The 27172-nt window shown below is 41.5% G+C and overlaps 1 protein-coding gene across 1 annotated transcript in view; it reads left to right on the plus strand.

Moving 5' to 3' along the window:
- znf407 (zinc finger protein 407) overlaps nucleotides 1-27172 on the plus strand; it is a 273449-nt gene that overhangs the window by 112575 nt on the left and 133702 nt on the right. The window contains exon 5 of the mRNA XM_062063561.1: nucleotides 4957-5031. Coding sequence (XP_061919545.1) covers nucleotides 4957-5031 — 75 coding nt within the window. The remainder of the gene's footprint in view (nucleotides 1-4956; nucleotides 5032-27172) is intronic.

The raw sequence follows: 27172 nt of genomic DNA on the forward strand, positions 1-27172 counted from the left end.
AATATTTACATTTACATCTTGCTCTTGAAACCAAGGCACATTTCATTTGCAGTTTGGACTTCGCTGTGTTTGCGCAGAAGCAGCAGCAGCAGTAGCAGTCGAGTGCAGTGGCTTGTTGAGTTACTGTCCTCAACGAGCACCTGCAACGTGCTTTCTCACAAGAAAAGTCTCCAATAACACCAGAAAAAGTTGCTAGATTTGTTGGCCAAGTTGGCGACACTGCCTTCTCAACCAAAAAAGTGGCAAATTAATACATTTATTTTGTGTCACAATTTTTATTGAGAATCAGCACCTCGTATATAAAAAAAAAATGTTTTCTGCCATTTTGGTGTCCTGCCTGGACCCATGATGAGGATAAAAAGGGGTTTTTATTATCTTCCAAACAAAAAAATGCTGTGTTAGAATGATGTACCACCTATTATGCCTGAGACTAGGAGATGAGGAACTGTTCCGTGATTTGGCTGACAGAAACAGAGCTTAACGACAGTATTCCGGACTCACCTTTCCAAACTGTTAGACTGTAACTGTTGCGTCATGACCAACAGTTTCGATTGGAAAAAAACGCAGATGGGGTTTCTGTTTTTATGCCAACAAAAAATTGTGTACAAACAAGGGAGTTATAGGAAGCTACTGCTTCGAGGAAATTAAATTCCTGTTTTTATGTATTCCATTTTCTTTATATCATATTCCTATTATCCTATGCTAATTAATACCTACTCCGTTTATATCCTATTCTATATAAATTATTTTGTCTGTACTATTGCTCTAATGGTATTAATTGGGCTAAATGTGGGATCTCAGGTACTACATTTTGTGCTATCTCATGTGTCTATTATGTGCTGGTATGTTATAGTTCCTTCCACCCTTGAATAATGACAAACATGTGTATTGCTTGGATGAATTCTAGCAAGTTACATCAACTTCAGGGCGCATAAATTACATTTAACGTTTTATTTAGATGCCCTTTTAACATTTTACTTTTCACATAACATGGCCTATTAGCAGCAAGCAATTATAAGCAACAATAGGACAGAGGATAAAGGTTCAACCGAAACTGAATGTAAACATACTTGTTGATTAGGTATGCCCAAAAGGCCAAGAAGGTACACAAAATAAATAGAAAACAGCAACATAAATGGAGGAAGATAATATATATCCAAGCAAATACTGTACATGTATATGCAGTGGATGTTTAGTTTGTGTCAGAGAAAGATAGAAGTTAGAGGAAAATAGACGTAAAGGAACATAAAGTAACAGATAGTGAGAAAGGGGTGTGCAAAGAGGGGCAGCTACCTGCTGCTGATGGCGGTCCGAGTCAGTGAGGGATGGAGGGTGATCCAGCTGTGACATTAAAGCAGCAGGTGGAGGCCATCATTAGGACAGGCACAGGAGGCTGTGGATGAGCCTGCACACAGTCATTTCTTTTGGGCCCAGCAGACCATTTCAAAATGTTCTATTTATGTTTGATGCTTCTCCTCAAGATCTGTTGCAACCCAGTGCTAAAACTTTGGCGCTGAATGCTACTATTATGTATCTTCTACATCATGGCAGCTCGCAACTTCCAGACAAGGTTCAGCACCTCCACTTAGTTTGAAATGAACCATTTCTTAATCTGACAGCTATCAAAAAATGCAAGGCCTATTTTCCAATGTATTTCACTGAAGGATTAAGATAAATAAGTCCGCCATAGTTCATGGGACCATTAGTATCCTTAAAGTGATCGTTATTTGCAAAGAACAAGGCTTTTGTCAGAAATTCCAAACAACCAACAGCAAGATTTACAGACAATAATTTTGTTACATTTGGGTAACATGTCAATGTTATATTGCCACATATAACTCCATCCAGCCATCCATTTTCTATCGATTGTCCTTTTTGGGGTCACGGGGGGTGCTGGAGCCTATCTCAGCTGCATTCGGGTGGTAGGCGGGGTACACCCTGGACAAGTCTCCACCTCATCACAAGGCCAACACAGATAGACAGACAACATTCACACTCACATTCACACACTAGGGCCAATTTAGTGTTGCCAATCAACCTATCCCCAGGTGCATGTCTTTGGAGGTGGGAGGAAGCCGGAGTACCAGGAGGGAACCCACACAGTCACAGGGAGAACATGCAAACTCCACGCAAACGATCGAACCCAGAACCCAGAACCTTCATATTGTGAGGCACATGAACTAACCCCGTGTTCTACCTTGCTGCCCCACATATAACTCACTCCGCCTAATATAGTACTTGTTTGAGTAGCTTTAGCCTTGATTAGGACGAAGCCATTTAGTTCCCAAAAAATCTTGAATGAAGACTCGATGAATGCAATCGATCCTTCACTTCCCTATGTGTGTCTTGGCTAAAATTAAAATGAAAAAGTTGGCATGCCTTGTGCACAACACTCCGGAGTGAGTGCGATTTTGGGGTTAGACAACAATATATCTAAGCCAAATGGTGCTTGGGGCTTTTTCTTAGATCTTCCTTCGCTTCCAGACTTGTAGATGAGCCTATCGAGGAACACCATTAGTCAAATGAAGTTGTTTGTATCAGAAATTGACACGCTATCTCTTCATCGTCAGCCGGTGGGAGGGAAAAGAGAGAGAAAGATTGTAAGTGTGGGTAATTGAGCCGTGTCTCCCCTGCTTATCGGTAAAGCTGCGGCACGTCACGGACCTAACGAGCTGTGGCGCTGCGATTAGTCTGAAGGGAGAGTTGAACGTGAAACACCACAGCCTCTGTCTTTCTCTTTTCATATCTGCAATGGATATTATGAGCCTCCCTAGAGGGCAGAGGCACAGCCTTATTAGCTCATTTCATGGGGGGTGGGAGAGAATTGATATGAATGAATGGCATGTTAAAGTATCCCTTTGTTACAGTAACCATCAAGGCTGATGGTGCAGGTTGATCATGCAGCCCAAAGCAGCTGGACAACAAGCTGAGGCCTTGACCTGGATGGTAGCAGACATACTCAAAGCAGGGGTCTCAATACAAATGCATTTCCCTTTTAAGGGAATATGCAATGATTAATAGCATATACAGTATGCATGATTGGGTACAGGAACAGGAATCTCTACCAGCACCTGTAATAGAGTATCATATATTTTCTGTATTGTATAAAACATGAAATGTTATTTGATCATTTGCTAATACTTGAATTGTTCCTTGTTAAAAGCATTTATTGTACATTTCTGATGTGTTTTCAGACCGTGTGCGTCTGTCGAGCTTGTGCAAAGATCATCCACAGGGCATTTGTCAGCGCTATTCTGGGATTTATCTTGTAGAAAAGGCAAAGATGAGATCTCACAACATGCCAGTTGGATTCGTACCCCTCTCTATCAAAGACTGCTAATTAAAATCATATTTTGCATATGACTTGTCTTTCATGCACATATGTAAATTGCCGCTGTTGCCTTTCAGCACTCTGTAATTAGGTTTATGAAGGACAGCTGTAATACATAATTAACTGAGATGTTTGCAATCACATTTTTTCTTCTTTTTTTAACTGAACACGATGACTTAAGCAAACATGCAAAGAGTGTACCAAGGTCTTGCTTTTATTTTCCTCTTAGTTGTATTGATGCCTTCTTTTTACCAGCACCTGCTCCAATATGTATTAATTATGCTGTTTGTTTCATTATAGATGAGGCCATCTATCGAGGCATTTTTAGATGCTCATGTATTCTTAGTATTTTCAAGTCTGTCAGTCTCCGTGTTTTGAGTACACAAGATTCAGATATAGTCACTCCCATTAACTGTCTCCCAGTTTGACTTAAAGGCAATGTCCCAGATGGATTGAGTTAGACATGGATTGAGAGAAAATGTAGCATGATTATAACGAGGCAAAACAGTGAAAAATGTTTGAATATTAATATGGTGGTGTTACTTAGCATATGCCTCGGGGTCTGTGTTTGGGGCGTAGTGGGGCATAGTGTGTTTGCATGTGTGTGTCCAAATGTCGTTGGGTAAGTTCAATCTGACATGGGCATATTAATGCTGAAATAATTGCGCTCTTTGTCAATGACAGACTGGCTCCAAAAGCATAATAGCAAAACAGAGTAGCTCACCACAGAAAAAAATAAAAAATAAATAATGATCAAGACAGAGTATGGAAAAGTGAAAAGAATTGAAAGGAGCACAGTACAGGAGCACCAATGTTTTCTTAGTGATGGTGCCAACCGCATGAGGGGCGTGACTGTCCCTCCCTCGGCCTCTTTTATGTAGCTCTACCCTCAGTTCTCAGATGTGGTCATTGTCTCTATGCTGCACAATAATTGGAAGTGATGGGTGCTAAATAAAAAGGCCAGGAGATGAAAACACTGTGGAAGCAGCTCGGATGTCTGAGTATTTAGTCCTGTCATCCATTCATTATGTTTTCATGTGCTGTTTAGGAGACACAATAAACTCAACAAAGTCATAACATGGGGGTTGCTGTGCACCTATTGACATCTCAGGATTTAATACTTGGTATGCATGCCACTGGATGTACTCCAGATCCATGAGCTTTTTTAGGTTGTGTGCATATGTGCACAGTTTTGTAACATGTGAATGTGTTTTGGCTAACCACCCCAAAGTTATATTGATCGTTTTGTAGGGCACATTGAGCTGTGTGAGAAATTACAAGTCAATTCCAATTACCGGGTCAAACCTTGGGGTTTGATAAGAGCGCCACCACGTGGCGTATTTGTCAGAAAAATAATACCACAGGCTATACGGTATAAGTGCATTTTTGACAAATGTTTACCCTTTGGCGTGTTGTAGTTTACGAGTTGAAAAGTGTGCACAAATAAATGCATACGCTTTCTGTTTTTGCAGGTACCGGTAGTTACCACTGCTCAATAATGTTTTGTTTAGGAAAGTTTGCAGAACATGTATTAGATAAACCCACCTTTTTTACATGTACAAACATTTTGATAATGCTGTCTGGATAATTACTTCCTTTATTTTTCTTTGTTTTGTTTATTAAAGATGGGCGTTCGTGATGAAGAAACACCTCAGCACCCACCTGCTTGGAAAACATGGAATCGGCCAGCGTAAAGAAAGGTAAAGTTTGCAGAATATTTTATTTACAACATCCCCCTCAATTTCTTGTGAAAAAAAACACAATTTGCACTTCTGTTAAATGCCATTCCATCTGTCTCGATGGTCATCGTCCTACCCTTTTTTTGTGTCAAACATCTGGTTCTTTTCACCATCTTACTTCCTGCTCTCTCTCTTAAATTAAGGATGAATGTTGTTTTCCTTACTACCGGTAGTTCTGTCTGTGTAGAAGAATATGAGCGCTGCGCTTAATGTGTATGTTTCTTTCTATGTGAAAAGGATGAGGTAGACTTATATAGTCCAAACACATCCCCCACCTACTACCCTCTTGGCAATCCAAAAGTAGAAGCTAAACATTATTAGAGGCATTCGAATAGAAACAGACCTCCATTTTCATTACTCATAAGTCACAATTGCTGTTGATGAGAAGGTGTAGATTTAGACATTTCTGAAATATTCTAAATATTTTACATATTTGTGATGTCTACGATTAGTCCACAGCTGAAGTACGTCTCTATTTGACATTTTAATCTCTGTAAGTAAATTTAACAATGATGTACTTTTGGTATAGAGTATGTTCCGATGCATGATTTTCATTGCTATTCTAATTATACAGTACAGGCCAAAAGTTTGGACACACCTTCTCATTTAATGTGTTTTCTTTATTTTCATGACTATTTACATTGTTGATTGTCACTGAAGGCATCAGAACTACGAATGAACACATGTGGAGTTATGTACTTAACAAAAAAAGGTGAACTAACTGAAAACAAGTTTTAAATTCCAGTTTCTTCAAAATAGCCGCCCTTTGCTCTGATTACTTTTTCGCAAACTCTTGGCATTCTCTCGATGAGCTTCAAGAGAGTCACCTGAAATGGTTTTCACTTCACAGGTGTGCTTGAAGCTCACTGAGAGATTGCCAAGAGTGCAAAGCAGTAATCAGAGCAAAGGGTGGCTATGGAACATAGCACAACTATAAAACATGTTTTCAGTTATTCCACCTTTTTTTGTTAAGTACATAACTCCACATGTGTTCATTCATAGTTTTGATGCATTCAGTGACAGTCTACAATGTAAATAGTCATGAAAATAAAGAAAACACATTGAATGAGGAGAAGGTGTGTCCAAACTTTTGGCCTGTACTGTAGATAACCAGTTTGTTTCTTGAAAAATTGTAGTTTGGCAAGTGGGATTTAATGTCATCCTCACATTTCAGCTGTATAAAATGGCAACAGTGTAAAAATAATATTTTACCTAGAAACTCCAAATCGTTTTTGTATGAATATGTTTATGCAGATAAGTACATATTCTACGGCTTTACAGAATAAATCAAATTGACTTACGCTGTAAATAATGAAGCCACAGCCTCAACCTAACTTACATAAACATTATTTTTGTTTCAAATCGACTTTCTTAGCTAAGTTGTGTGTAATTTTGGCTCATTTAGTCTTTGCTGATTTTTTTATACCAAAAGTTACCACACACACTAACTTACACATCCAATGCATATACATTCATGTACATTATTGCAAATAATGTTGAACCCCACCAAACAGTCCTTAATGAGATCACCAGTTTTAGCCTTGCCCTTTTTATCTACTCCTTGTATCAGATCTTTTATCCTACTGCACCCTTGAATGCCATCCAAAGGTGCACACACAGGCATGTATTCTCTGCAGGTAAAGATCGATCACCAGGTTTAGTGTATTTAAACCTGTAAAGCACAGTGTCATCATTTTACTGACAGTTCTGCACACAGGCTTTATCTCATCATTAATTAACCGTCATATTTTCAAGGTGTGCAGCTTAATTAGCACAAGGGCATTGGGTGTATACGGCGGACTATTAAATGGAGCAAATTTGGGTCAATGTAGGAATGTGATGCATGAAAAGACAAAGGATGGAGGTTAAAATAGGGAAAATGAGAGGGAAGTATGACATGGAAACACTAAAAAGAGAAGACACAATGAATTTGTGTGTGTAATGTGTGTGTGTACACTGTGGAGAATACAATTATTTGATCCCCTGCTGCTTTTGTATGTTTACACCCTGACAAAGACATGGGCAGGTAATACATTTTTGTTACCTTTATTACAGACAGAATATCACGAAAAGGATCATAGGAAAAAAAACATTTATTATAGGTTTCCCCCAAGCATTCCCAGGTGTTTATTGGTCTTTCTCTGGCCTGTACATGTGCCTTCCTGAACAGTGGGACCTTGTGGACACTGCAGAATCTCATTTCACTACAGCAAAGTGTGTCACCTATGGTTTTATTAGTGGCTGTGGTTCCAGCTCTCCTGAGGTCATTAACAAGCTCTTTCTGCAATTCAGGGCTGATCACTCATTTTTCTCAGAATTAGCCTTACCCCATGAGGTAAGATCTTGCATGGAGCTCCAAACCTTATTATTTTGTATTTTGTCAATTTTCTAATTATTGCGCCAATGGTGATTTGGTTCTATTAAGCTTCCTGCTGAAGGGACCGGACTCATTTGTGTGCTTCATTGGACATAAGCGGTCTGTTGGGGTCAAAAGACTCAGTCAAACACAAACTATTTCCTAATTTACTTTTTTGATATGATGGCTTTCTTTGTTAAAATGAACCTACCACACACATTATGGACTGGCCATGTATTTGTAAAAGCGCAAGCTAAAATCAGCACAGGATCAAATAAGTATTCCCCCACTGTAAGTGTTGCCATGCAGACATTTGTAGGTTTCAATGTGACATGACTGTCTGGATGATTGATAACTGCACAGGTTTTGAAACTCCAAACCAGAAGACTCGGACACTCGCAGAGGGGAAAATTGTATGTTTGTATGTGTGCGGGGCAGTATCTAAACTAGCAACTGGGGACCACTGAGGGGGTGGGTTTAGAGGCGATGAGGATTGTTATGGGGGGGAGCCAATAGTACACATATGCTGGCTGGCAGGCGGTGGAAAGATGGATTGCGGTAGGACACTGTCAAATAAGCAGTTTCATCACCATCTCTATGGCTCTGTTCACCTGATATTTTTAGAACACTGGGGAGATCCTTTAGTCAAAGAAAAAGAGGATGTTGTACAAAAGGAGGATGATTGTCTGCTTTTTTTGCCGGATCCAATAGGGGATTTGGGGTACGTGAAGATCCATCCATCCATCCATTTTCTACCGCTTGTCCCCTTTGGGGTCACGGGGGGCGCTGTAGCCTATCTCAGCTGCATTCGGGCGGAAGGCGGGGTACACCCTGGACAACTCGCCACCTCATCACAGGGCCAACACAGATAGACAGACAACATTCACACTCACATTCACACACATAGGGCCAATTTAGTGTTGCCAATCAACCTATCCCCAGGTGCATGTTTTTGGCAGTGGGTTCCCTATGGGAACCCACGCAGTCACGGGGAGAACATGCAAACTCCGGGTACGTGAACAGTTTAAAGAAAAACTGCACTTTTTGGCAATTTTGTCCGTCATTGACAATCTCTATGTGAGACAAGAACACACATATTTTCCTTTTCTGTGCGTTCTAAATAGTAAAAAAAAACTGCTTGTATGAGGCAGCTAGCAGTGCAGGTAATAGAGAGCCACTCTAATCCACCTATAAAGCCCTTTAAACTCCAGCTCTAAACCTTCAACACTGTTTTATATACATAATATAAGTGTGTATGTGAGTTAGTGACAGGCACATTAATGATAACGTAACATTTACAGCATTTTGGTAATTTCAAGCACCACTGTAATCTCTTTCCTGGGCACATTTATTTCACAAAACACATGGCGACCAATGTACACTTTTTGTGTTTGCAAGCACTAATGGCAGACTTTGTGAGCACCTTGGAGCGCTATCTTGTATCACTATTGCTAAATGTTTCAAATAAGAACATAACACAGTGACTTACAATGTCTGCTCTCACTGGGATGTAGACAGATGGGATGGTTGCATCTTTCAGCACATGTACAATCCTTGAGCTGGTAAATTCAGCATAATTCTCACTCCTCAGATAAGAAAATGCTTTCTAGCGATGTTTCAATGGTTTTATGCTGTGTTCCATTTGTTTGCCAAGTTGAGAGCCATATTATACTATTAAGTTGGTAGCGTGTGTATTTTCAAAGTTGACCACCTTGGTGCCACAACCTTCTCCTACACAAGTAAGATGCATAATAACCTAGCATTAACTTTAATTGACTCAAGCTCCTTCTACTTTTTTTAATGGCGGGTCTCAACCCATTGGTATTATAAGCACAGCACAAAGTAACTACTAGCTGGCTACTCTCTAGTGGTCGGAGGAGCAGTGTGAGCGAGGCGATGTGTCACAACGCCAGACAAGTAGTTCATCGGTGTTAGCTATTACATAGCTGGGTTAATTTGCAGTGCATTGCATATAAATAAAGCGTTGTTGGCGGTGTTGCTAATGTTTTATTAGAGGACTTTATAAACGTAATGGATCAGTGTTAATTTTGACAGCAGTTTTTAAATTAGCTTTAGTTAAAGTCTTTTGATGAAAATGTATTTTAGTTTTAGTTGAATTTTAGTCATCTGGATTGATTTAGTTTTAGTCTAGTTTTAGTCAACGAAAATAAATCACATTCTAGTCAGCTAACATTACAGTAAATGTTGTCGACTAAAATATAAAGTATACAAGATAAGGCGTCTTTAGGGTTTTTTGAAAGCACCTTTATTTAGTCTACCTGCAAAGCATTTGTTTAACACATAAGTAGCATGATCTTATGGTCAGGAATGATGTCGTTAGTCATTTTTTGCTTCACATGTCAATGCCAAAAAGTATATCTGAGACACTTTTTCTATTTTTTATGCTATGTCTCTGGCAAAGCAAGTGTGTATGTGTGTTGTCAAACAGAGTTACAATGCATGCTTTCATCATTCATTGTTTATGAGCAGGACAATAAAGTGGGTTGTCACGCTATATGTGGCGTGGAAAGTTTATTCCATCCATCCATTTTTCTACCGCTTTTCCCTCTTGGGGTCGCGGAACTACTTGCCAACCTTGAGACCTTCGAATTTGGGAGATTGGGGTGGGGGGGGGGGGGGGGGTTGAGGTGGGCGGGGTTGGGGGGGGGGGGGTTTGGTGGTAGTGGGGGTGTGTATTGTAGCCCGGAAGAGTTAGGGATGCAAGGGATTCTGGGTATTTGTTTTGTTGTGTTTATGTTGTGTTACGGTGCAGATGTTCTCCCAAAATGTGTTTGTCATTCTTGTTTGGTGTGGGTTCACAGTGTGGCGCATATTTGTAACAGTGTTAAAGTTGTTCATACGGCCACGCTCAGTGTGACCTGTATGGCTGTTGATCAAGTATGTCTTGCAGTCACTTTCGTGTGTATGCAGAAGCCGCATACAACATGTGACTGGGCCGGCACGCTGTTTGTATGGTGAAAAAGCGGACGCGTCGACAGGTTGTAGAGGATGCTAAAGGCAGTGCCATCACGGCACACCCTTAATATTGTTGTCCGAGTGAAAATCGGGAGAAATTCGGGAGAATGGTTGCCCAGGGAGATTTTCGGGAGGGGCACTGAAATTCTGGAGTCTCCCGGAAAAATCGTGAGGGTTGGCAAGTATGGTCGCGGGGGGGCTGAAACCTTTCATTTGTTAATAAACCATCCATCCATCCATCCGTCTTCTTCCGCTTATCCGAGGTCGGGTCGCGGGGGCAGCAGCCCAAGCAGGGAAGCCCAGACTTCCCTCTCCCCAGCCACTTCGTCTAGCTCTTCCCGGGGGATTCCGAGGCGTTCCCAGGCCAGCCGGGAGACATAGTCTTCCCAACGTGTCCTGGGTCTTCCCCGTGGCCTCCTACCGGTCGGACGTGCCCTAAACACCTCCCTAGGGAGGCGTTCGGGTGGCATCCTGACCAGATGCCCGAACCACCTCATCTGGCTCCTCTCGATGTGGAGGAGCAGTGGCTTTACTTTGAGCTCCTCCCGGATGACAGAGCTTTTCACCCTATCTCTAAGGGAGAGACCCGCCACCCGGCGGAGGAAACTCATTTCGGCCGCTTGTACCCGTGATCTTGTCCTTTCGGTCATAACCCAAAGCTCATGACCATAGGTGAGGATGGGAACGTAGATCGACCGGTAAATTGAGAGCTTTGCCTTGTGGCTCAGCTCCTTCTTCACCACAACGGACCGATACAGAGCCCGCATTACTGAAGACGCCGCACCGATCCGCCTGTCGATCTCACGATCCACTCTTCCCTCACTCGTGAACAAGACTCCGAGGTACTTGAACTCCTCCACTTGGGGCAAGATCTCCTCCTCAACCCGGAGATGACACTCCACCCTTTTCCGGGCGAGAACCATGGACTCGGACTTGGAGGTGCTGATTCTCATCCCAGTCGCTTCACACTCAGCTGTGAACCGATCCAGTGAGAGCTGAAGATCCTGGCCGGATGAAGCCATCAGGACCACATCATCTGCAAAAAGCAGAGACCTAATCCCGCAGCCACCAAACCAGATCCCCTCAACGCCTTGACTGCGCCTAGAAATTCTGTCCATAAAAGTTATGAACAGAATCGGTGACAAAGGGCAGCCTTGGCGGAGTCCAACCCTCACTGGAAACGTGTCCGACTTACTGCCGGCAATGCGGACCAAGCTCTGACACTGATCATACAGGGAGCGGACCGCCACAATCAGACAGTCCGATACCCCATACTCTCTGAGCACTCCCCACAGGACTTCCCGAGGGACACGGTCGAATGCCTTTTCCAAGTCCACAAAGCACATGTAGACTGGTTGGGCAAACTCCCATGCACCCTCAAGGACCCTGCCGAGAGTATAGAGCTGGTCCACAGTTCCACGACCAGGACGAAAACCACACTGTTCCTCCTGAATCCGAGGTTCGACTATCCGGCGTAGCCTCCTCTCCAGTACACCTGAATAGACCTTACCGGGAAGGCTGAGGAGTGTGATCCCCCGATAGTTAGAACACACCCTCCGGTTCCCCTTTTTAAAGAGAGGAACCACCACCCCGGTCTGCCAATCCAGAGGTACCGCCCCCGATGTCCATGCGATGCTGCAGAGTCTTGTCAACCAAGACAGCCCCACATCATTCAGAGCCTTAAGGAACTCCGGGCGGATCTCATCCACCCCCGGGGCCCTGCCACCGAGGAGCTTTTTAACTACCTCAGCAACCTCAGCCCCAGAAATAGGAGAGCTCACCACAGATTCCCCAGCTACTGCTTCCTCATAGGAAGACGTGTTGGTGGGATTGAGGAGGTCTTCGAAGTATTCCCTCCACCGATCCACAACATCCGCAGTCGAGGTCAGCAGAACACCATCCTCACCATACACGGTGTTTATAGTGCACTGCTTCCCCTTCCTGAGGCGGCGGATGGTGGTCCAGAATCGCTTCGAAGCCGTCCGGAAGTCGTTTTCCATGGCTTCCCCGAACTCCTCCCATGTCCGAGTTTTTGCCTCCGCGACCGCTGAAGCTGCACACCGCTTGGCCTGTCGGTACCTGTCCGCTGCCTCAGGAGTCCTATGAGCCAAAAGAACCCGATAGGACTCCTTCTTCAGCTTGACGGCATCCCCCACCGCCGGTGTCCACCAACGGGTTCTAGGATTACCGCCACGACAGGCACCAACTACTTTGCGGCCACAGCTCCAATCAGCCGCCTCGACAATAGAGGTGCGGAACATGGTCCACTCGGACTCAATGTCCAGCACCTCCCTCGTGACATGTTCAAAGTTCTTCCGGAGGTGGGAATTGAAACTCTCTCTGACAGGAGACTCTGCCAGACGTTCCCAGCAAACCCTCACAATGCGTTTGGGCCTGCCAGGTCTGTCCGGCATCCTCCCCCACCATCGCAGCCAACTCACCACCAGGTGGTGATCGGTAGAAAGCTCCGCCCCTCTCTTCACCCGAGTGTCCAAAACATGAGGCCGCAAATCCGATGACACAACTACAAAGTCGATCATGGAACTGCGGCCCAGGGTGTCCTGTTGCCAAGTGCACATATGGACACCCTTATGCTTGAACATGGTGTTCGTTATGGACAATCCGTGACGGGCACAAAAGTCCAATAACAACACACCACTCGGGTTCAGATCCGGGCGGCCATTCTTACCAATCACGCCTCTCCAGGTTTCACTGTCGTTGCCAATATGAGCGTTGAAGTCCCCCAGTAGAACGAGGGAATCACCCGGGGGAGCACCCTCAAGTACTCCCTCGAGTGAATCCAAAAAGGGTGGGTACTCTGAGCTGCTGTTTGGCGCGTAAGCGCAAACACCAGTCAGGACCCGTCCCCCCACCCGAAGGCGGAGGGAAGCTACCCTCTCGTCCACCGGGTTGAACTCCAACATGCAGGTTCTGAGCCGGGGGGCAACAAGAATTGTCACCCCAGCCTTGTCGCCTCTCACTGCCGGCAACGCCAGAGTGGAAGAGAGTCCATCCCCTCTCGAGAGAACTGGTTCCAGAGCCCTTGCTGTGCGTCGAAGTGAGTCCGACTATGTCTAGCCGGAACTTCCCCACCTCGCGCACTAGCTCAGGCTCCTCCCCCCCCCCCCCCCCCCCCAGCGAGGTGACGTTCCACGTCCCAAGAGCTAGCTTCTGTAGCCGAGGATCGGACCGTCAAGTGCCCTGCCTTCGGCTGCCGCCCAGCTCACATTGCACCCGACCTCTATGGCCCCTGCTATGGGTGGTGAGCCCATTGGAGGGGGGACCCACGTTGCCTCTTTGTTAATAAACATCCGCCTCAAATAAATAGGAAACGCTGCATCAATTTCCTCTTTTTGCTGCGTGTGTGACATAAGCATGTTGGACCACATTAAAAGTTGTCATGCTTTTGGATTTCCATTAAATGAACGATTCCTTGAGGCAGAGAAAATAACTTGATCATTTTTTTAAAATGAGTAATACGGTAAAATTAGCTGTATTTTACAGTTGTGTGGGCATCACAATTGATGACTCGCCTGCTGATGGCATCCTAACATCAAACATAAAATGTGTCCTCTTTCCTTTCTCCTAGTTGTACACCTAAAATGATGTGGCTCATGTTAAAACGATACATTTAGGTTTTGGCGGTGAGAAAATTTCCTCAGCTCACAAGGAAAAGCATCTGATTGCCTTTTATTCGTAACTAACTCCCAGGCCCTCACTTATATGTACGCTGTTAAAGAGCTGTGATTGGATTATATATCTACTAGGCCAAGTTGAGAGCCACCGGTTTAAACACCGGTTAATAATGTACCGCGGTACTAATACATTTAAAACGCTTTACAAAAAAAAAAATACCGGTCCCTTTTTTATATTTTTTCGTCCAGATGATGTGCGTCGCGCGGTGACAATGCTGGCATACAAGCCACGGCGGCGCATGTTAGTCAATACATGCACACACAGCACTTTTTGCAAGCAGAAACAGTGTGAAGACAGAAGATGGAGAATGGACATATTTTGACTTTAAACCTAACGATAAAGGTAGAGCTTTAAGCAATGAAATGCAGCTCTGTATGTTGTGCTTTAAAACATAGCTAGCTAAAAACCTAACTAGCAGCTAACGTATCCTTTGAGATAAAAATGGGACCCATTGCCTCCCTGTTTGGCACTCAGCACCAAGGGTTGGAATTTGGGGTTGAATCACCAAATAATTCCTGAGCGCAGCCACCTCTGCTGCTCACTGCTCCCCTCACCTACCAGGGGGTGAACATGGGCTGGGTCAAATGCAGAGGATCATTTCACCACACCTAATGCAGCTGAGATAGGCTCCAGCACCCTGAGATAGGCTCCAGTGTGTGTGTGACTATCGTTGGGACTTTAACTTTAACTACACACCGTAGGAGGATTCAATAGCTCACATTCACCGCTAACAGAAAGCTTGTGCTCCTGAATGTAAACAAAAAGGTGGGTCTACACATATATTGATTGTAACAATACCAAGTACAAGAGCTGTATCTATTTAATACTACAACGGTTATGTCGAGATTTATAATCACCACAAAGTCTTTTTTCCTTTTTTTATGTGTATTATGTTTATAAACTTAGGACATTTGTTCCTGGACACATGAGGAGTTTAAATATGATCAATATATGACCCTGTAACAACTTGGTATCGGATTGATACCCATATTTGTAGTAATACCCAAAACTTATGTAAAGTATCCAATCCACAGAATAATAAGTGATTCTTACATTTTAACAGAAGTGTGTATTGAACATGTTAAAACAGAAAGTAAGCAGATATTAACAGTAAATAAACACATATATTAATAATCCATTTCCTACCGCTTGCCCTCATAATTTTGACAAAATAATGGAATGGAAGATGACACCTTATGTTACTGCATACATCAGCAGCCAAATTAGGAGCCTTTGTAACCCATTTGCTTGCTTACTACTAAAAGTTAAGTTTTCTAGTTTGTTCACTATGTTATTTAATGGCAAAATTATTATTTGATTGCAATGAGAAACGTATGTAATGTAGCACAAAACATGTTTTGTGGTGTCCTTTATTTAGAAAAGTATCAAAGTATCAAAATACATTTTGATACCACTATCAAAATATTGGCATCGGGAAAACTCTAATATCTACAAGACGGATATAAGTATGATTAGATTTCGTTTCTGTCAACATTTGTGTCTTCTTTTTATTCATTGAGTAAAATGTCAGTTACTTTTGTTATCATCTTAGTCAACATGCATATGTTTGGATTTGTTATTTTCTTCTATTCGTCAGGGAAAAATAGTTTGCTGATTAAAACCCATCCATCCATCCATTTTCTACCGCTTATTCCCTTCGGGGTCGCGGGGGGCGCTGGAGCCTATCTCAGCTACAATCAGGCTTAAGGCGGGGTACACCCTGGACAAGTCGCCACCTCATCGCAGGCTGATTAAAACAAAGACGGAAATTATTGGTCAAAAAAAGTAACACTGTAATTGATAAATCCCAATTACCTGCATTGTTAGCTGTTGCATACTAGGAGTTGTTTACTATTTAAAACACACAGAATAAATACTTGTGTTCTTGTTTCACTTGAGGATTGGGGATGATGGTCACAATTCCGAATAAAGTGCAGTCTTTCTTTAAAGTTGGATTTCTTTTTAAGTGGATTTAAAGTGTGAAAAACAACCTATTTGGTCCATAGAAGAGTTTAATATTTGACCTTAAAAGCAATGAGAGCGAGTGAACTGTGAACTGTCATGGTTTAGCATACATTTTTTTTGCGTCTTTGCGAAATGCCATCATTATGCATGTACAATGAATAAATGAGTGATTGTGTCTAGTAAATTACATTCCAATATAATAAAATATTATTTGCATGTGTTCTTCCAACCCCGGTTATGAACACAGAACTGAATGGGAGGTTTGGTCGGATAGCAGACTGGATGAGTGTGCCAGAGAGGAAGCGATGGCTGAACTGTTATAAAGTGACACAACTAGGTCTTCATTTATGTCACACCACCACCCCTCACTGCAGGCACTGAGCTGATAAAGGATGTTTGTCTTTTTGTTTGTATGAACTGTATGGTTATGCATTGTTTTAGATGTACTCATGGGGAGCCTTTGGTGCGTCCACATAAGATATAATCAATTGAAAAGTGAACGTATTTAGATATTGTATGTTACTACAAAAAAGCATGGATAAGTTGCTCTTTTTTAACCATGCATTCTTATGATAGTGTATACATGTATTTATATTGCACTTTATATTTCTGGAATTCAAAATTGTCTTGGGTGGCTACAAAGTCTTGTTGCAGATTAAATTTAATGTGTGCATCAAGCTGACCAATTTTGACGATAAAGCAATCCATAATTTTTTTTATTTACACAAATTAAATATGTTCCTAAATTGAATAAAGTCTTAAAAACAGTTTAAAATATTATGTATCACCACTTTTAACACAGCACAACTCATTTTGGCCACATTGACTTTCTATTCTGTCTTTAATACACCTTAATAGCCACAGTGTGTGTGCTTGCCTGCATGTGTTGGTGCACTTCAACACACTTCGAAAACAAGGGAGTGGCTTGAGAGAGAGTGACTGACAGCAGTGACCTTGACTCAATTACTTGTAATTAGTTATTTCAAAACAGGGCGGCAAAAGACAACTGACCTGTCTCACATACTTGTTTTTATAGGTAATTGTTAAAATGCCTGCCATTTTCATGCTTGTTATAATAAACGACTGGAACTAATACACTCATCATTCTTAAAGCAAGAGTGCTGACAACCCAGATGAAAGATATATTTGTTCAAGTTTAAAAAAAGGTACAATATGAGCATCTGGTAAGAATGATTTCACTGTTGTGGAGCTATCTAATTGCTAAAACCTGCACATGGTTTGGTTGGCATTTGATGGAGCCGTATAGTGCAGTTTCCATTAAGGAAAGCATTTTGATGCTCGAAAAATGCACATTAAGTTCGAAGTGAACAATTGTTCAAAATGTCTATTCATGCTTAGGAATTAGGACATAAGAAGACGAGTCCTACCCACGACAGTTTTATTAGGTGCTTTGTATCAATACTTACAGAAACGTGCCAATAGAATGTACGTGCACACGGCTGACAATGTCAGTAAACATTCTTGCCTGTGGTCAAGTGGCTGTGCCAGGGGCGCAGTTTGGCTAAGCAGGCATCTGGCTTTTGAACGACGAACTGTGCTTGCAGCCGCATCCCAGCATGCTGCACAGTACAGCCATATTGACTGTGCAGGCTGGATAGGGACACAGGGCGGAAGAGTCCTGCCTGGAGTCAGCATGGCTGCAATATGGACCACACAGAGCAAGCTGAGGTCAAGTCACAGACGCACAATTTCATTAAACCATAAGTGTGTGCAAAACTTCTATTTGTGCTGGCTAAGGAATTGTGTTAGCTGTGCCGTAGCACGATAAGAGTGGATAAAACAGCTTCTAATTCATTATAATACAGTGTTTTCCTTAATTATTGATAATGAATCTGCTCTTTCATCTTTCTCTTTCTTCCTTCCCTTATCTGCTTGTGTCAGCACTTTGTCTCTGTCTTGATGTTGGGTGGTAAGGCCTAGTTTGTAGCCACCCAAGGGCAGCAGTCAGTACCATCCCATGCTGCTGGTACTGTAAGCAAGTGATTAGTACAGAGAAACGGAGAGCAAGAAAATGTTAAACTTCAAAGTAACTCAGGATATCCGCACTCACTGTGGGACATTTAGTATGTTTAAAGTTAGTTCTTGTTTGTATCAGCCACAGAACGCAGAGCATAGAGGAAAAAATAACATCATCTTGAGTCTCTATGCTGACCATACAAAACATATTGCATAAATTACTAACTGCTATACAGTATTACTAAACGTACATTGTCTAATGGAATTCATTAAGATCCATTTTCAAGTTTTCTGCAGTTGGTCCGTCGTGGCCCTGACCAGGACTCAACAACCCCTCGAACACCTTTTGTTTTGTTGGCTACTTGTCTGAATAAAAGCCTGCAGACAGCTACTGTTTACCCTACTCAATATTTCATGGAGAATGAGCACTTGCAGAATGAGGGATTGCGTTAATATTGCTGTTAAAATTAAGCGATAATTACAATTTGTTAGTTTAAAAGCCATCACAGTCTATTAAAGTTTGATTACTAGAAAATTAGATGCATTAAGTTTTTATGGGTTGGCCTGTGCCATCACTTGGGAGCGGTTTTTATGCACTTGTCATGGGCATATGGTGCAGAATTGTGCAAGATATGTTTGTTTTTGTGGGTACAGTGTGCGAGGGAAGTATACTGCTGACACGCTGTAATACTTAAATTTCCACCCCTGTGGTTAAACTCATCATTAGTTAAATAAAACACAGTATTATCATTGCTTAATAGCAGCAATATTTGGAAAAATATCCAAAATTAGGTGAGCTGAGTTAGAGATGGCAGAGGTTATTGTACATATCATGTCATTGGGACCATTCTGTCACATGCATTGTCTGTGCCAAGCTTTATGTTGACGTTGATCACTGTATAATCCAGCGCCTTGTTGCAGGGTGCTATTCCTAACAATAGTATTAGTTAGAATTAGGCAGTTCTGCCCACTTGTCATGTCAAAGTAATGTGACCCTGACTTGTGGAATAACTAAAACAGTCTACGTCATCTAGGTGTCTTCTGTAAGCTCCAACAGTCATTTTAGCTTTTTGAATTTTTTCTCGTCAAAAAGTGACGTCATTCCTTGCTGTAATCCAATGACCATTAGTCAAGCAGACACTAAGTAGGATTTTCACAGTTCACCTTCATGTTCATATCACATCCCATGGCTCAGTCCCAGACTGAGGCTCACTGGTGACGGTGGTCAGTCATTACGCACAGAGGAACTGGGCACAAAGTAGCATATTTTCAGCTTTTTTCCCTTTTAAATTGAAACATCAGTCTTTCAAGGCATAAATGGATGTTTCCAGGCATCACTAATGAACCAGTTAATCAATGAATTAGCAGAGCAGCGATTACATTAATGCAAACTGGACAGGCAAGTGACAATTGTGCATATATCCTGGAGAAGGTGATTAACCTGTACACATGACAGGTAGTTATTAACATGTCAGTATTATGTTTGAAGGCTACCTTAATGCTTTTTGTGCACTTCCCTGCTGCACTATTTCTTTATTTTTGTTAATAAATACAATTTACCATCGTTCCGCCTGCCCTTTTCTACAACCTGAGGTCCAGACCAAAACACCCACATTGAAACGTAACTTATTCCAGTGCATTTATTTGGGTTGTTCTCACCTCTAAATGTTAAGGAAATGTCTCCTCAAAATTCCTGTGCTCCGTCTCATAATGCCATTTTAAATTGGACATCTGTGATAGTCTCCTGGCACATGGGCCTTGTGTTCAATAGAAGGAGAATAAATGAAAACGATTCAGTCCAATTTTCTTGGAATTGCAGATTTTCACTGTCCACTTTACTTTTACCTGTGGACTTGTAACACAGCATTTTCGTGCAATGTGCAATGTTTGTGTCGATATGCGAGCTTCTGCAAAAACAAAAGTGAAACTTAAAGTGCACCCAGCAGTGAGCCATTGAGTGGCACAGTTACAGGCAGTCAGTGTAGCGTTCGTACGGGGACACATCCTGGTAAACACGTGCTAACCTAAACAATATACTGTATAATGACGGAATAATTGTCCAAGGGGCAATAAATATTGATATTGAATATAATATTGAAGGCGCCTGGTTTATTATTTGGTATAAGTATTAATGCAAAGTCTGAACATAGTGTCGTCCTACCACACTTCAATCAAGGAATAATGGTGAAGGGTGGTGATGGTGTTTTTGAGGCTCCCTTGATTATGTGACATCCTCCGGAAGAACGCTGGAGTTGTTTCCTCCATTACTTATCGAGGGGGGAAAAAAGAGGTCTTTTCACTATTGAGACTGTCACTCTCAATTTGGACTAACGGTAAGCATGCACTACGCCTCCTGGATATCCTGCCCCACCTGCTTTCACCCTACTCCCCCTCACCTTCCACATGCACACACGCCTCCCCAGACCCCCCTCCCCCGTGGCGGATTGCTGTGGTGACAGTTTGATTAGATCATCAATCGTTGCTGTTAACAGCGGTTTTCCTGAGCACCTGGACGCCAGGTCACAGCTGGCTCTGAGCTACCACTGTCCCTCTGACCTGGAGACACGTGTTTGTGTGTATTTGTATACGTGTGTTTTGTGTGATACGATAAAGTGGCCCACTCTTTTTTTATACTATCTCATTCAAATGCACCTGTCTTTTGTAAGTACAGACCAACGTCTGAAAACACAATTGCTCTTGCACTTACATCATGACTGATGTGTACAGGTATTTACAGTACTGTATGTTACATACAGTTTGTTGTAAAAATGTTTTGTGTTTATGGAACAATTATTAATTTTAGGATTAAACACAATACGTACACACAATAGGCTGTCCGTGCCGTGCTAGACGTAGTCGCGATTCCTCCCTCACCTGGGCCCTTCTGGCCTTTGCCCACTCTAAGCATTATTGCTACAACCTGTTTAATTGTGTATTCAATACTGCTGTATGACTGCAATTGACCTAACTTTGTTAATTATGTTCAGGCTTATTTGGCAAAGTTCTGATTATTTATTTTGTGCGAAGTGCCTGCTGTCAATTACTTTCAAAATGATAAATTTCATTATTTGCCTTTACTTGGAACAACAGTTGTGGTCAAAAGTTTACATACACTTGTAAATAACATAATGTCATGGTTGTCTTGAGTTTCCAATACTTTGTACAACTCTTATTTTTTGTGATAGAGTGATTGGAGCACATACTTGTTGACCACAGAACTTTATTCCAGAAGGTCTTATCTTTGTCCATGAAACAAAAAAATTGCCGTTTGGCCACCATACCCAGCAATATGTTTGGAAGAGAAAAGGTGAGACCTTTAATCCCATGAACACCAATTCCTACCGTCAAGCATGGTGGTGGTTAGGTTTGGTTGGTATCAACACTTCAGTCATCAACAATCAACATCAACAATTGCATCATCAGAGAAATGGACATTGAAACAGTGTAGGACTGACTTGGTAGGATATGTACAGCAAGTAGTGGACATAGAGAGAGAGATCAGAAAGTATAAGAAAAAGTTTCTACATGTGATTATTTACATTTGATTATTTACAATCCGAAGAGGTATTATGTGGAAGGGAGGGTGTTAGTTTAGGGTTGTAGTTGCCTGGAGGTGTTCTTTTAGTGCGGTTTTGAAGGAGGATAGAGATGCCCTTTCTTTTACACCTGTTGGTAGTGCATTCCATATTGATGTGGCATAGAAAGAGAATGAGTTAAGACCTTTGTTAGTTTGGAATCTGGGTTTAACGTGGTTAGTGGAGCTCCCTCTGGTGTTGTGGTTATGGCGGTCATTTACGTTAAGAAAGTAGTTTGACATGTACTTCGGTATCAGGGAGGTGTAGCGGATTTTATAGGACTGAAATAACGTTCAAAACAGATAATTGCGCCTGTTCTTGTGTTGGCAGGCTAACACTTTAATAAAATCATCCATGTTCAAGTCCTCAGCTCTTTTGGACTCAATGCTTAGGATACGTAGGCCATGTCTACACTAAGTCGTTTAACCCCTTAAATGAATAATGATTTAGCCTAAGCCCCGTTTCAGCCACACTAAACCAGCGTTTAAGGTTCCCCTCCTCAGACAACATTTTTTACACGGGTAAGTGCGCTGTGTATTTCTTGAATCTCCGTCTCTTAGCTTTGTATGGACTCATTGATCGTTTACAAACTGAGTTCGGAGAGGAAGTGGGGGTCTTAAACGGTGGCATTGTTGTGTGTGGACACGGATCAGGTTAGGTGTGATTTACTCTGGATAACCTTATCCGGCTTAGTGTAAACAGGGCCTTAAATCATACTTGCCAACCTTGAGACCTCCTATTTCGGGAGGTGTGTGGGGGGGGGGGGGGGGGGGGGGGGGGTCGGGGGCGGGGGCGTGGGTGGGGGCGTGGTTAAGAGGGGAGGAGTATATTTACAGCTAGAATTCACCAAGTCAAGTATTTCTTATATATATATATATCCTGAAAATATGCAAACAAAACTGTTTAGATAATTGATACTTCAAACTTGCATAAATAAATCTTAAGGAATATAACATAACTTGGCTTCTGAGAGCTTCAAAATGTAATGAATAAAATGCTAAAGTTGTTGATAAACAAGCAATTATTTTAATAATTAAATATGGTCATTTTAAATGAATTATTATGATCATTTAAAATTAATTATTTCAAATGGTTTATTTTAATGTATAATTCTATGGCTGGATGTAATAAGGAGTCAGAAAAAATACAAATAAAAATACAATTCATTTTGATGTTTTTAGCAAAATATAGTAAAAATGTATTTTGAGACACTTGTGATTTAGGGCTATATAAATAAACATTGATTGATTGATTGATATTTATTTTTTTATTTTTTTATTTACTAAATATATTTATTTTTAGGTAAGATAAACATAATAATAAAATATATCGCTAGTCTGGATGATTTAGTTCTTGTCACCCTGTTGTCCTCCCGTCTCTTCCCCAAGGATGGCTACATGAGCTGGGCAAACGCCTGGAGATGCCCTACGTCAGTGGTCCCCAACCTTTTTGTAGTTGCGGACCGGTCAACGCTTGAAAATTTGTCCCACGGACCGGGGTGGGGGGTGGTATTTTTTTTTTTTAAATTTCATAAAGAAATACAATCATGTGTGCTTACGGACTGTATCCCTGCACACTGTATTGATCTATATTGATATATAATGTATATATTGTGTTTTTTATGTTGATTTAAAAAAAAAAAATATATATATATATATATATATTTATTTTTTAAATTTCTTGTGCGGCCCGGTACCAATCGGTCCGCGTGGTTGGGGACCACTGCCCTACGTCAACAACACGGTCGGCGGCCCGTCGGTGTGCAGCTCATACATCGCCGCCCTCTACTTCACCCTCAGCAGCCTGACCAGCGTCGGCTTTGGCAACGTGTGCGCCAACACGGACGCCGAGAAGATCTTCTCCATCTGCACCATGCTCATCGGCGGTATGCCGGGGCCTCGTATGGAATAACGTGATTGGGCAGGCACGCTGTTTATATCGTGGGAAAGCGGATGTGAAAAAAGGCTGTCCTCACTCAGGTCAGCGTGGAGCTGGAGGGGGCGTGGCCTCCAGCGCCGGCTGAAAATCGGGAGATTTTCGGGAGAGGCGCTGAATTTCGGGAGTCTCCCGGAAAATCCGGAAGGGTTGGCAAGTATGCCTTAAATGGCTAAGCCTCGTGTCAAACATAGTTGTATGTAAATTAGTTTTTATGAGCGTTAGGGCTGAAAAACTCAGTTCACATGCAGCACTACTTAGAGGAAGGCCTACAACTATTTTACAAAGTCCAAACAGTTCATGGAACACTTCCTTAACAGGTTCTAAAAACACAGTTAGAGACATTTTGCTCCGACAGAAAATCATACACACATCAAATTTACAAATTCAAAAGCTAAATATCACAGTTAATGCTAAAGAAGCTGCTTAAAAACGCTTGTGTAAAACATTTATTGTAACTAAATGACTTGCGTTTAGTCAGTGAAAATCCACGGATGTCAGGAACCTGGCTGGTCATCATCAGTCATCATCAATCAAAAACGAATGCTCACCACCTGGATACCCATGCATCGATTAAGATTGACCGCCACTATGTGGGCCGCTGCGCGCCAACATATGGGCACACCGAATCCAATGATTAAAATTGCCCGTCAATATGTGTGCACATTGCTCGTCGGATAACATTGCCAACCACCCGAATATGTGCGTGCTGGCCGAATCCGACGATTAAGAATGCCTGAAAATATTAGTGCGCCAGATAAGATTGCCCACCCATACAATATGAAGTATAAATGATAAACTATTGCAAATGAAGAATATACGCATCATTCCTACCATGACAATATAATTGCAATAGCGTCCAAATTTTGGGGTATTCTTAAGTTAATTTAAATTTTGCAAGCAAGTCGTAACCTATGATTAATCATGATCAATCCAAATTCAAAAGTGTGATTAACCTGATTTAAAAAAATAATAACTGATCAGCATTTGTTCAAAAGTATACCGCATGCAAGCCAGTGCTGTATGTTAATTATTGTAATATGTATTTAACGCATCCATTTTTATATGAATTAGATAATGTCTCTAACTAGACTCAAATTTTAACGAATGACAAACCTTTATTTAGGAACAAAAGCAACACTTATGAATTCTGAAAAATCTGTGAAAAAGGAAGTGCCACTATCTCTGCCAACTGGCAACAGTTTGAAAGTAGTCATTAATAATCATTTATTATACAGATGGTTGTGAGACTGTGCCTGTGCATTAGTGATAATTAAACTATTGGGGGGAGAATGTACTGACGATGCAAAGCTTACTCTAAACAGCAATTATCTTCTCCAGTCAGGTCATTGAAGTAAACATGCTAAACTACGACTGCTATATATTGACTGCAGTCACATTGAGTCCCCAGGCCACAGACCAAGCAAAATGTGTGTCCAAATTACCAAAACAACGAGGACGATTGCAGTGTCTCCCATCCAGTCAGCTGCAAACCCCCTAACCCAATGAACAAGATTAATGAAACCTCTGCCATTTTTAATTAGCATGGCCACAGTCATCAATTATGCCCGCCCCGCCCAAAATACAAATATTGTTATATTTGTGGGAAAATCTTGATTCATTTCATAGTGGCCTCCAATTGAAGGAGATGAATGGCCTCCCATCACGGTCATTTGCAGAGAGGTGGGGGAGAGGAACATGGCTGGTATAGAGTGGAATAAAAAGTTCCTTTGGAAGGAGTTATGGCATACACAATGTAGTGGACGCCAATAGAGTCTGACAGCAAAAAAAAACCATACACAAAATATGATATATATATATATATATATATATATATATATATATATATATATATATATATATATATATATATATATATATATATATATAAATAACTATATTGGCCCTAGTGTGTGAATGTGAGTGTGTATATACAGTATATATATATTTGATTTTATTTGTTTCAATTATACTAGCAATGAACTTGACTTCAGTTGTCAAAGCTTTCCCACACACCCAATGCTGTACTGATTCCATGCTGGGCCAAAATGAAAAGAAAAAAAAAACATTAGAAAATGGATGGATGGATAAAAAGATAATAAATAACCAGCAAGACATATAGGACTACTGGAGCCTATTCCCAGCTGATTTTCGGCAAGAGGCAGGTCACCAGTCAATTGTAGGAAGCGAATAGACAAACTTAAAAAAAAAAAAGTGATTAAAATTCTGATTAGTAATCTGAAGTCCTGAAGTCAATACATCAATAAACAGTAAGAACACCTTTCTGAGTAATAAGTAATGGATGTTGAACTTGATGCTTTTCCTCTGCTTTGGATAATATCAAATACATAAAACAGACCCATCAACCACAGTGCTTGCATATGTTACCAATGTTGGTTTAAGAGAACACATTTAACAAATACATGTGTATAATTGTAATTATTGTAAATACATACAATTACCGTATTTTCCGCACCATAAGCTGCACCTAAAAACCACAATTTTTCTCAAAAGCTGACAGCGCGGCTAATAACCCGGTGCGCCTTATATATGGATTAATATTAATATTGATTTTCATAAAGTTTAGGTCTCGCAACTACGGTAAACAGCCGCCATCTTTTTTCCCCGTAGAAGAGGAAGCATTTCTTCTTCTACGGTAAGCAACCGCCCCCGTAGAAGAGGAAGCGCTTCTTCTTCTACTGTAAGCAACCGCCAAGGTGAGCACCCGCCCCCGTAGAAGAAGAAGCGCGCGGATATTACGTTTCATTTCATTTGTGTGTTTCTGTAAAGACCACAAAATGTCTCCTGCTAAGAGACACGCGTACAAGGTTCCACTGACTTTTGATATTCATGTGAACCGCACTGTGGATACAACGGGAACACGTACGGTGAATATTCGCACCACAGGGAATGAGAAGTCGTCATTCACCGTGGTTCTAGCTTGCCATGCTAACGGCCAGAAACTTCCACCCACGGTGATATTCAAAAGGAAGACCTTGCCAAAAGAAAACTTTCCAGCCGGCGTCATCATAAAAGCTAACTCGAAGGGATGGATGGATGAAGAAAAAATTAGCGAAGAGACCGGGTAACTTCTTCCTGTTGATCTATGACTGCATGCGCGTCCACATCACAGATGGTGTCAAAAAACAAGTGAAGCACACCGAAGAAGAAGAATTTGAGGGATTTGTGGATGAGTAATAACTTCAGAAAGTGAGCTTTAAATGTTTATTTTATGTGTTGTGTGACACTAACGTATGAGCAACGTTGAGTTATTGATGTTGCTATTGCTCTGAACTATTTTGAGTGTTACTATTTTTGTGATTGCAATTCTGCACATTACATTTTGGGAGTGAACAGAGTTGTTAGAACGCTGGTTTGTAATATATTATTAAAGTTTGACTGACCTATCTGACTGTTTTTTTGACATTCCCTTTAGCGTAGCGTAGGTGCGGCTAATAACACGGGGCGGCTAATAGGTAAACAAAGTTTTGAAATATGCCATTCATTGAAGGTGCGGCTTACAACACGGGGTGGCTTATGGTGCGGAAAATACGGTATTGTAAAATTATATTTTAAACTAAGTAAAACGGATCAGAGAAAATCTTGGCTTTGGTTACTGACT

Source organism: Entelurus aequoreus, linkage group LG11 (assembly GCF_033978785.1).
Source record: "Entelurus aequoreus isolate RoL-2023_Sb linkage group LG11, RoL_Eaeq_v1.1, whole genome shotgun sequence".
NCBI lineage: Eukaryota > Metazoa > Chordata > Actinopteri > Syngnathiformes > Syngnathidae > Entelurus > Entelurus aequoreus.